This window comes from Podarcis bocagei (assembly GCF_964188305.1).
Source record: "Podarcis bocagei genome assembly, chromosome: 1".
Taxonomy (NCBI): Eukaryota; Metazoa; Chordata; class Lepidosauria; order Squamata; family Lacertidae; genus Podarcis; species Podarcis bocagei.
The window spans coordinates 4466331-4478947 of NC_138125.1; the positions used below are offsets into that span (position 1 = coordinate 4466331).

General features: G+C 45.7%; 1 protein-coding gene across 4 annotated transcripts in view; it reads left to right on the forward strand.

The window, feature by feature from the left end:
- FERMT2 (FERM domain containing kindlin 2) overlaps nucleotides 1–12617 on the forward strand; it is an 87298-nt gene that overhangs the window by 8073 nt on the left and 66608 nt on the right. For all 4 annotated transcript variants that reach the window (XM_081192416.1, XM_081192417.1, XM_081192418.1 and 1 more), the window contains exon 3: nucleotides 11434–11667. In XM_081192416.1, the coding sequence (XP_081048542.1) occupies nucleotides 11434–11667 (234 nt within the window). The remainder of the gene's footprint in view (nucleotides 1–11433; nucleotides 11668–12617) is intronic.

A 12617-nucleotide genomic window follows, 5' to 3' on the forward strand; every position in this document is an offset into this window, starting at 1 on the left:
ACTGGAAATCTGATGATAGCAAGCTCAAGTGTTTCTCTTAGGAATAAACGTGTGAAATTCAGGGCACAAGCATTCATTTAGTGGTGGATTTCTCTCTTTCCCATTAACGTGGGGGTTGGTGAGAGAAGGAAGGTTTATGAATAAAACACAAAGAAAATGCAGTGTTATTGATTTACCAGTTTTGCGCGCACTTGAGGTTTTACTGTAATGGAGGGAATGCTTGCAGATTCATTGAGTTGAATCTGTAATGAACCTTCTGTAAGCAACAGAAATAAAAACAATTCAGTCCAAATGGTCAGTATTGCAATTTTTCCATTTAAAGTTGTTATAATTTCAATGACTAAGTCTTCAGTTTTCTCTGTTGCCTTTTATATAAGTTCCTTTCATCACTCAGCCCTACCTTTCCCCTCCTCTTTAATTTGGGTTTTTGGCTGAAGTCCATAGATGGCTACAGGGAGATCTGCATGCAAATTGCAGCTTTCTTTAACATTTCCCCAAATTCCCCTCCATTCTTCCACCCCTTCTGCATTGCAAAAGGCTTTTAAAGCTCCCCTGGGTATAAAATAAACAATTTGCATTGTTGAATAGGGGACTGTAGTTTGGGAAACTGAAACAGAAACCCCCACTGTGATATCCCCTTGGGGTGTCTGCATGTAACTGGGCTCCTTGATTAATATTTTGAATGAGGGGAAGCCAGCTTGGTGGTCAACAGAAAAGAAAATGTACTTTGAAAGCACATACCTAGGAGTAAGCCTCTCTCTAAATAATGTGAGATTTACTTCTGAATATGCATAGGATTGTGCTGTTGATGTGACTAAGAGTCTGGCACTTCTTGCTATTTAACAGAGCTGTTATTAAATCTCTTTGCTTGCTCTAAACTAGCCTTCACCAGCCTGCTGCCTTCCAGATTGGACTTCAGCTCCCAAAACATTACACTGTAGTTTAAAATATATGGAGGGCACCAGGTTAGAAAAGGCTGCATTACACTAGTATAGTGTTCTTCCTGCAGCTTACTGTGTGTATGATTAGAATTTTATCACTAATTAGTCTTATCTATTTTAGGTGGACAAAAATGTGCCCTTCAATGCCTGAGTTAAATTGAGTTTCAGATTCCTTGGTTTGTCAGCTGCTTGCTGGCATGGTTCTTTAGACTTGTGATTTAATGTGTCCGCTCTGATGTAAGCATCCTCTTGAAGGAAAACCCCCTCTTCTTAGGAAGTCACAGGCATGTGAATCTGGTTTGTCAAAGTAAAGGAGGAGGAACAAACAGGGACATGATAGCAAGCAGGCTTTAAATAAGGCAAATGACTCTGTATGCTAAGCATCCATCAGCGTCCTTTCCGAAGAGGAAGTGACACACAAGCTTTGGCACTCTCGTTACTCAGTTGGCAGGATTTGCCGCAAAGCACAATATCTAGCTGTTGACTTGCCCTTGAGCGTAAAGCATTTGCTATGCAGTGCCTATAGTGAAATGGATTCTCTCCCCCCGCCCCCAGTGAAAGGATAGCTTTTAAATAACTGGTCAAAAACGTGCTGTTTGATTTCGGGTGTTAGGAGGCAGGATGGTAATATTGAGACTTGTCAATGCTCACAGCTTCCCCCGACTGCCAACAAGATGATGGGTTTGGTTTAACTGCTATAGATTTGTTTAGGAGATAGGAACAGCTTCTTTGGATCAGACCAGTGAATGGTCCAAATGCTTCAAATTGGATCTGAATGGCAATTTCAACAGCATAAGATACTCAAGAGCTCTTCTATGGCTCTTGGCTGTTTCTGTCTTCATTCCATTAATATTTATAAGTATTTTGATACCCAGGTTTTTATTAAAAAGTGTTGGATGTATATATTTACATCTTGTATCCTGTCCACACACAATCCTTCGTGGTAGATTAGATTAAGAGAGTCTTGCCAAGATTGGTTGGCATCCTTCTGTCTCAGGACACAGTGGAAGAGTGCACCTTTGGGGTGAAGTCAAACTGTTGTAGAGTTACAGCACCTTCTGCTGTGGCTGTAGAGACTAATACGGGAGAGGCATGTTTCATTGCAGCTGGGGCAGATGAAGGCATTCAGTTGTGCTGCTGCAGGTGTAGCATGACATTTCTTTCTGCACTCCTCCCAGCAGTCATTCCTCTTCTGATCACTATTATAGATATACAACCTGACAGTCTGTCTCCAGGCACTATGGTCATCTGCAAGGGATTCCCACGTGGTGGGGTTAATGCTGCTAGCCTTAATGTCACGTTCGCAGACATCTTTGTAACACAAGAGTTGGTCTGCCAATGGACCTGGGGCCTGACGTCAGCTCCCTGTAGACCATGTCCTTGGGAATCCTGTCATCTTCCCTTCTGTGTACATGACCAAGCCAGCGTAGACGTCGCTGAGACAGGAGAGTGAACATCCTGGGAATGTGGACTTGGAATAGCATATCTTTGTTTGAGACTCTTGTCTTGCCATGTGGTGCCCAAAATCTTCCTTTTGCAGCACATGTGGAAGGTATTGAGGCATCACTCCTGGCCAGGTGTAAGTTGCCCACGTGTGTCTACCATAAAGCAAGCAGTGTGCCCAACATGCACATCTGGTAGACCATCATCTTGGTATTGGTTGTTAGCATCACATTCTCCCATAACTTTTTGGAGAGGCGAGCCATTACCGTAGCTGCGTGTTGTGCAAATGGAAGATCTTGTGCACAGCTTCAGCTGATAGGACTGGTTAGGTGAACCTTGCCCACGTAGTACAGTCATACCTTGGTTCTCGAATGGAATCCATTCTGGAAGTCTGTTCGACTTTCGAAAGCCAAGGTGTAGCTTCTGATCGGCTGCAGGGGCTTCCTTCGCTCAATCGGAAGCCGCATCAGATGTTTGACTTCCAAAAAACGTTCACAAACTGGAACACTTACTTCTGGGTTTGCGGCATTCGGGAGCCAAAACGTTTGAGTCAGAAGGCGTTCGAGAACCAAGGTTCTGTACAAGCTGTTAGAAAGAAAATATTCATTTTGCCGTAAATAGTTCATTGTCATTTAAAATGTACATTCTGTTACCATAACCTTGGTTTTCAAAATGGGACAATTTTTTTTACAATTAAATAAATAGTAACAGGAAACATTTATAACTGAATTAGTCATTCAGGGGCTACAAGTTTAAAGGAAATACTCAGGCAGGGGTCATAGAAGTAGGATTTTTAAAATATTTTTAAATTGCAGGAGTCATATGACAAATAGTTTGCTCTTTTCCTAGCCCTTTCTGCTGCCAAAACTATTAGAGGGAATTCCTATAGATATCTGCTGTCTCTTGTTATCAGTTCATTTAGTTCTGTTTACTTCCAAGAGGACAGAACAGTTTATCTTGCTCCTTTCAAATTAACTGCATGCATAGAATAGAATAATCTTATACGTTTCCTTACAAGAAGACAGAAACAGCACTGAGAACTGGTTTGGTCTGAAAGATTGCAGTCTTCTTAGCAATCCTAAAGTACTGGTTTTGTTATACCGCAGGCAGGAAACAGTTGGGTTGTAGTTTAGACCCAGCCCAAATCAGTAGCTTCCTCTTAAGACTGTGACTTTGTTGTTTCTATTTCCAGAGTTCCAGAGTTATTTATCCATAACTTTCTAGGGAACTGAGCCTATATTTTTTAAAAGGCTAATTTAATTGTAATTTGTTGTGGTTTATAGAACAGTTTCTAAAGCAGGGTTGCTAAGCTGTTTGCGGGTTTCTGGCTTGGTTTGAGGGATCTTGAGGGCGGCTGCTTCCAGCAGCATCTTTTGGGTCCACTGCACGAAAAGTATACAGCCCACTCCCTTGGTGACTTTCGGCAATTCTTCTGAGCTATGAACTGGCCCTGGGGAACAGTATCTGCTCAAGTGAAAAGGGTGTTGCTTACCGTGAAAAACTGTCTGGCCTTCCATTCAGCGACTATTGAAAAGCGAATTGAGGGATTTCTAAGTAAAGGTAAAGGTACCCCTGCCCATATGGGCCAGTCTGCCAGACTCTAGGGTTGTGCGCTCATCTCACTCTATAGGTCGGGAGCCAGCGCTGTCCGCAGACACTTCCGGGTCACGTGGCCAGCGTGACAAGCTGCATCTGGCGAGCCAGCGCAACACACGGAATGCCGTTTACCTTCCCGCCAGTAAGCGGTCCCTATTAATCTACTTGCACCCGGGGGTGCTTTCGAATTGCTAGGTTGGCAGGCGCTGGGACCGAACGACGGGAGTGCACCCCGCCGCGGGGATTCGAACCGCCGACCATGCGATCAGCAAGTCCTAGGCACCGAGGTTTTACCCACAGCGCCACCCGCGTCCCAAGGAGGCAAAAGCCTACGGCACCCGGTATTCCCAGTCGGTCTCCCATCCAAGTACTAACCAGGCCTGACCCTGCTTAGCTTCTGAGATCAGAAGAGATCGGGCGTGTTCAGGGTAGTATGGCTGTAGACAGGGATTTCTACATCAGTATTATTAGGGGGAAATGAGCCCATGATGACCATTAATAAAGCAAATTCTTAGTTATTTGATTTATATCATCTGTTGGAAATCTGAGGTGAGAAACCCACATAGCTGAAGTTGCCCTCAACTCAAGTCACCATGAAGCAAAGTCTGAAATAGTTTACTGCTGTGGAAGATTAGGCTGGAAAATGATCTATACATATAGCTTGTAGGCTTTGCAGATATTTATTCAGATAGATACAAGTAGAAAGTACCGCATTTTTCGCCCTATAGGACGCACTTTCCCCCCTCCAAAAATGAAGGGGAAATGTGTGTGCGTCCTATGGGGTGAATGCAGGCTTTCGCTGAAGCCTGGAGAGCGAGAGGGGCCGGTGTGCACCAACCCCTCTCGCTCTCCAGGCTTCAGGAAGCTCTGCACAACCCTCGGGAGACCGGCTGCGATGGCTGCGCAGAGCTGCCTGCAGTCCCGGGCTCAGCGCAGCTCTGCGCGGCCATCGGGAGCGGGGCGCGAAGTCCCGCCCGGCTCCCGATGGCTGTGCAGAGCTGCCTGCAGTCCCGGGCTCAGCGCACTTCTCCCCATCGCCAGCCCCACAAGCTCGGGGGACAGTGGGGAGGCGGAGCGCACCTTCCCACTGTTCCCCGACCTGGTTCTTCCCCCAAAAAAAACTAGGTGCGTCCTATGGGGCGCAAAATACGGTAGCTCTGTTGCTCCAGCTTCCAGATGTAACACAGACTCCAACTCATGGACAGACTCACTGATTGTGCCTTAATCATTTATATATAAGGCACAGGACCCTTGCAGCTGGCTTGGCTCCCAGAGGGTTGATGTTCATTTCATTTCTATACTGCTTTGAATCTCAACACAGTTTACAACACATTAAAACATCAAATAAAATGATCTAGAATAAAACTGGCAAGAAATCTCCACAGATCGGCCAGCACGTTGTCGTGCACCAGTGTCTTGGTGCTGGGGCATGTGGGGGTGTGCATGGCAGCAGAAAACGCAGCTGCACACCAGCCAAATGGTGGAGATGTCGGTCGCCAAACCTGGCAACAAGACATATTCACTTGGCCGTAATTGGACGTGCTCCTAGAGCCCAGGGAATTCGGAACACTGGCAGGCTTTATTACTGCACAGGTTGCAAAATTTGCCTTGGCTACAAGTAAGTTGAGAGCTAGGCACCAAGACAAGTATCATAAGGGGGAGTGTGAGAATTGGAGTGCGTAACTTACGCAGGCTTTCTCCAACAACTTCTGCTGCTGTATATTTCTTCTAATCACTGACATTGTTGCCAAAGGCCACCAAAAAAGGCCTCGCAAGTCTCATGTGGCCCATAGGCCATGTGTTGGACCACCCTGACCTTGCGATTGTGTGTCTGCCCTGCTAAATTTCGTATTCTCCAACCCACCCATTTTCAGGACCAAAGTACAAGCATTCTGAACTCTTAAAAAAATCCAAAGTTAATTCTTATCTCGTGTGTCTCCTATTTATGACTCTTCCATTTGCTGTGCTGATAACATTTTCTTTTAAGGAATGTGTGTCTCCTTCAAGTATCCCTACTTGGAACATTTTCTCCTAACTTCATTTGAGTCAGCATGACTACTTGTGATCAAGCTATGAGCTTTGGAGAGAGTAGAATGAAATGTAAATCAGCAATGTTTTGTTGGATGGGTGGCTGGATATCATAGAATGGAATGACTGGGGCTGCTACTTGCATTCCTAAAAACATAGTTAGCAACTGTTATTATGGTCTGGAAATGCACCCATACTGCTTTGTGTGTCAAATGCCTCTTAAAATAAAAACCCAGTAACCAAAAACTAGGAATTCTAATGCAATAAATTATGTTTGGTGTGTATTAGAGTATTCAGCCTTGTAAGGTATGTCAGTATTAGCCTCATATTGCAAATGGAAGGATGAGAGGTTTGTTTATGGCCATCTAATGCAGTGTTTCCCAACCACTGTTCCGCGGCACACTAGTGTGCCGCGAGATGTTGCCTGGTGTGCCGCGGGAGAAATTAAAAAATTTGAAAGATTTTTTTTAAAAAAGTCAAATTTTCGATTGGGGTGCCGTCACTAGATGCCCCCTGGGGTTCCCTCCCTCCCTCCCGCTCTGCGCCTCCCTCCTCCTCCTCCTCCTCCGGGGAGGCCCTTCCTGGCTCTCGGCCAAGGCTTGGCGGCTGCCACTCACTCACTCGCTCGCCCACCCGTCCCTCCATCCCTGCACCCGGCCTCTCCCCCTCCGTCCCTGGCGCGGGGGCTGCCGGGATCCGTAGTCCCCTCGCCCTTGGGTTCCGCGCCCGCACGGGGTGCGCGAACTACGTTTCCCAGCGTGGCCTGGCGGGCCGGGCGTTTTGTTTGAAGCGCTCTTCTCCCGGCCATGGAATGAGCGCAGCGGTGGCGGGCAGGGGCTCTTCCGCGCAGACCCCGCGCAGCCTGCCTGTGCCCCCGTGGAGATCGGGCGGCAGGATGGAGCCTGGGGATCCCCGCGGAGGCGGAGCGGCGGAGGCGGAGGCTGCCCCCCAGGTAGGGCTGCGTCGGGGGTTTTTTATTTTTGCAATGCTGCATCCGCGCCAGAGGGGACGCATCGGACCGCGGGGAGACCCCTTGGCGGGCGTGCAAGGCAATGCATGCGTGCAGGCGTTGCATGGAGTGCAGTGCAATGCAATGGCAACGCGGCGCCCTGCATGCATGCATGCAACTTCCACGGCACTCCGGACTTGGCAGGTGAGGGGGGTCCCCAGTGGGCGGCAGAGAGAGCCGGGAGGGTGAAGGGGAGCCGGGGGGAGCAGCGCTGCTCCCCGAGCCGAGCCCGGGGGGAAACTTTGGCGTCGTTGCGCCGGGTGTTGGAAGCGGAGGCCGGCGGGGGCCCCTCACCTGCAAAACCTGGTCGCCTCTCATATATTTCGTGCATTGCATTCATCGCCCGCTTTCTCCTCCAAGGAGCTCCCAGGGGCGCGCGTGGTTCTCCCCGTGTTATCCTCGCAACAACAGCCCTGCGAGGTGGGTCAGGCGAGTGGCCCAAGGGAGCACCCAGGGATTGTCCTGGCCAGGTGGGGTGATTTGAACCCTGCTCTCTGCCCGGTCTTCGTCCTCATTTAGCCCCCACATGTGCATGACTGTGCATGACTGAGGTTTTCCCCCCTCGTCTTGGCTATGGTGTGAGTCTGTGCTGTTAATTAATGGGGTTCTGCCTTCGGAGAAGATGAGCCAGCCCTCAAGGAGGTGATTATGTAATTTGCTAGCAATTCATGTCCCTCCCGGCGTGACGCTGCGCGCTGACGTCACGGGGCTGTAATGGTGGTGTGCCTCGAGATTTTTTTCATGAAACAAGTGTGCCTTTGCCCAAAAAAGGTTGGGAAACACTGATCTAATGAACTCATTCCAAAGGCAAGATTAGAACTATAGACTTCTTGGTTCATGAACCAGCCTCTGCCACTATTCAACAGTTGAAGTTGGTTCCGTGCTCTTCAGTGCCTTGAAATAAGGCATTCAGATGCCTCATCCAGTTGAGACTTTCCGGTTCCCTTTTCCCACTGAAAATTTGCAGTGTTCTGGCTTAGAGAAAAGTTTATAAAGATCGCTTGCGCTTTTAAATGGAAACATGGCATTAATGGTTTTTAAGTAGCAGAACTTAAAGGGAGCTTATGAGTGTTGGAGACTTGTTTTCTTTTGGGTTGAAATTCGGTTGCCCATGGGTACAGAAACGGGGGCATTCTGTATTGCAGTTGGGTATTGGAAAAGCTAATGCACGAAAACTCCTCTAGATATGGACATCTACACTATCTTGATCTGGAACTGGGAGAAACAAACCATGAAGCTTGGCTTGGAATTACATGTGAACCAACATTCATGGTTTGTTTATCTCCATGCAAGCGGATTAGTAGAGGCCAAGGCATAGTACAGTACTTGTTTTTCATTTGGGACAAACTAGGAATGTTGGCCTCACGTAAAGCTAGGTCAAGTCTTGTGATTTGTTTCTCCCAGCACTGGACAAGACAGAGTGAAGTGTAGTATACATTTGAGAAGTATGCACCAGCATTTAGCTCACTTACAGTAAGCAATGGTTTCTTTCCTACTGTGGCTTACTGTAAGATATGTTCCAGCCCAATGTCTGTTACGTCTGTACTTGGGCCATTGTATACCAGTAGTCTTGGAAACAATTATCATAGAATGCTTGGAAATGGTGAATTTAGAAGTTTGTATTTGTTTTAGATCAAACTGCTCTTGAGGACGGCAATCTGGAATCTGCCACATACATCTAAACCTGAAGCAGCAGAAGTGCTGGTGATGCAGAAAGCTTGTTTCAGTGCCAAGACCATTCCTCCACCCTCAGTGTTTTTCAGAGAAGCAGAAGTTTGGCCCATAGTTCATCATAGTCATTTGACAGAATTCTCTGAGAGCAGCCAAGCCTCGTTGCAAGCTGCATGCTTTTCTATATTTGGTTTTGTTTAATTTGATGGTAGAGTATCCTGGCTGCCACTCCTGATGTCCAGCTATATTGCACCAACAGAAGTTGCTTCTCTTTCTCTTTAAAGAATTTGTTGTTTTTATGATGTCAGTGCTTTGATGTCTTTAGAACCAACTGTGCCTTCCCTTTTCCTCTCTGCCCATGTTAAGCTTTTCAGAAAGATCATGTGTTTCTCAATAATTCTCAAAATGTTTTCTTGTTAGGAAGTAGAATCTTAAGTGCTTTATATTTCTTATGACCTTCAATTTAGCTGCTGTGGTGGTGTAACGCCTTCACTGTGTCCCTTTAAACAGTTTCTTGTTCTGTGTGTAGATAAGCCTTTCCTCTCTTATCATAGAGCACTTCTTACTTTAAATTTGCAAAGGATTCTGATGTTCCTAAGCCAGAGGTTTTCAACCTTTTTGAGTCCAGGCGGAGCTTGTAGCCAGGGCTGCTGCAACAAATAGCCATGCAAGCCTTTGGGAGGCAGAGACATGAGAGGGCATCAGAGGAGGGATGCGGCACCCCTGACCATCCTTCAAGGCACCCCAGGGTGCCACAGCACACAGGTTGAAAACCACTGTCCTAAGCCATTAAATAGCTCTGAGCCAGGGTTGCATGCACTTGGTTAAAACTCGTTGAAAAGTAATTCAAAATCTGCATTGGGCAAAGAAAGGTTCTGTGGGTTGTAGGGGCGGTTTTCATCCTTTGCCATAATTCCAATTTTGTTAACTAAGGCAGAAGCAAGAAGCCTTGGAAGGCAACAACCACTAGAAATCCTGTTTGGTCAGCTTTCATCAAATGCTCCCACACATTTTCAAGCAGCCATCATGAATAGAAACTTTTTATACTAATGAAAGCTGAGATTTTTAGGACGTTGAATTATGTGCCCAACATGGAATTGTGGTACAGTCATACCTCATGTTACATCCACTTCATGTTACTTTCTTTCAGGTTACATCCCGCGGCGATCCGGAAGTACCGGAAAGGGTTACTTCCGGGTTTCGCCACATGCGCAGACACGCAAAATGATGTCACACACGTGCAGAAGGGGCGAATTGCAACCCGCGCATGCACGCAGACGTGCCGCTGCGGGTTGCGTTCTTTTCATGTTGCGAACAGGCCTCTAGAACAGATCCTGTTCGCAACCAGAGGTACCACTGTATACATTCAGCGGTGCCCTTAGAATGCTACCATTACTAGCCAGTTGCCTGGTAGTTCCCTCACATAGCTCAGCTGTGCTCTGTAGTGTCCTTGGGAAACTGCCATCAGCCAACAATGGTTCTTAAATAAGAGATCAAATGTTAGACCCCTTAAATAAGGAGGACAGGTCCTATTGGCAGGCTGTGAGCATTTGCGTAAAATGAATTTACATCGTCACACATCTATATTTAGTTTTGTGATTGGGTTGTTTGGATCAGTGGCTAGGAGTCAACTAATGAGTCTTATTAGTGGAAGCACACACAGGTACATTAACCAATGGTGGTTCCTGCCCCATCATGTCCTCACTGCCCTATCAGAATTGAAAGGGAGAGGGGAGAGAATCTGGAGAAACCCTAGAACAGTGTTTGTGGGGAGTGGGGTGTTCATTTTTTCTGGCAAACAAAAAAGCTTGCGTTGATGGAACAATTATATCACTACACTAAATTCCACCCAACCTGTTTTTAATCTGGCTGAGTAGATTATTGTAAGAATTTGGGTTGGCAACGTGCTATTGATATCCCACCTCTGTTCCATCATGGAACTCAAAGTGGTGTATTTGGGGTTGTAGCCAGGCTCTGGCCAAACCCAGACTAGCTTAGATTCACAGCACCACAGTTTGGAAATAAGTTATGCAACTTTCTATGTTAAAATGTGCAGAATTACTTTGGAACAAGTTACCTTTATGCTGTAGTAAATGAATCTTGAAACATGAACCTGGTAAGACCGATAAAGGCTTTGATGTGCCAACCTCACTTCCTTTTGAACATCTCTTGCAAAGACTCACCTTTTTCACAGCCAATTATCTAATGTAAGCTATTCTTCTGAGGTTGAAAAATGCACTGGCAAGCACCACCTTACCTTTGCATATGGATAGACCTGCACAAATATATTCAGAATATTTATTACATGCTAATAAGTACTTCCGGAGGGGGGCAGAGGGATGAAGTTTTGCTTCATATAATTGTTTTCTGGGCTGAAGGAAACTGAATTCTTGTGTCTGGACCCGATACTAGTTTTGTTCTCTTGGTCTTGTGTACATGACCAAATAGTATTATCATTGGATGAGCTGAAACTATTACCTCTTTTGGCCTTATCTGCTGCTTAGCCACCTTAAGAGTAAATGTTCACTAATGCAGCTTCCAAATAGTATATTAGCACTTATATGACTTCAAGCTGTTTGAAGAATAACTGTCCTAAAAAATAAAAATCAGTACCATTTAATTATCACTCTGTAGAAGTAACAGCTTATGACTCTGTAGCTAAAGAAACATTTCAGTAACCTGTATAGACTGAATTCACTTGATTTTTCTGTTTGTTTCCTAATCTTTTTATCTTTGCTGTCCTAGACGTCAAGAAAGATTGGTCCGACCACGCCCTGTGGTGGGAAAAGAAGAGAACATGGCTCCTTAAAACTCACTGGACCTTGGATAAGTATGGAATACAGGCAGATGCCAAACTACAGTTTACTCCTCAGCACAAACTCCTCCGACTTCAGCTCCCCAACATGAAGTACGTGAAGGTGAAAGTGAACTTTTCTGATCGAGTCTTCAAAGCTGTGTCTGACATCTGCAAGACCTTCAGTGAGTATCTGCTGGTTATGGAGCCAAATGTTGCCTCTTCATGTGTCAAGCAGCTTGCGGCAGTCGTTCTTGATACCTGTTCCATAATGCGATAGTTATCTGAAGCATCAGCTTTCTAGCAAATGCAGATTAGCCTGCGTCCTCTGGATTGATTCTTCAACTTCCTAAGGGTTTATTATTGCACATGGCCCTTGTGAAAATAGGAAAGAAAAACTTTTGGCTGGTGGAACTAGTAAAATACCAGTCAGACAGTGGGAATCTGTCAGTTATGCACAAATATATTTACTACTTATGGAATTTATACCACACAGATTAATAAAATACCCAGAGCAGTATACAACACTTAGAAACACATTTAAAACATACAAATTAAAACCATGCAGAAATATAGCAAAGAAAAACATAAAATCATTGGGAGCAGCACAAAAACAACAAATCCAGCCAAGGTCAGATATATATATATTAAAACTCCTTGCCTTTAACCAGTAGGCACCAGGTGAGGCTCCCTTGAGAGAGCATTCCATAGGGCAGTTCCACTAAGAAGGGCTTCTCCCAGGGTAACCCCTGGCAAACATCATATGAACCTGGAACAGGAACCCTTGAGGGTCTTGGTTGTGAGGGCAGGTACATGTGGAGACAGGTGGTGCATCAGGATCCTACAAAGATCTGAGATAGTGAAGCGGACTGATGTTATGGGTACTGCTGGTTCAAAGACACTAAAGAAGGGGAAAGCAGTGTTATTTCCCCTATGCAGCTTGTACAATGAAGGAACATTGTGGCAGGCGAACAGTTGCATGCTCTCTAGACATTCCTCTTCCTCTTGGCTTCCTTATGGTACAGCCCCAGACACTTGGAATTTGTTATACAATTTAAAATAGAGTTTATTGGGGGTTTGTGTCCTTGAAATTGTGGTTTAATATGTGGATTTTTCATTGGCTTGGTAAAGGAAT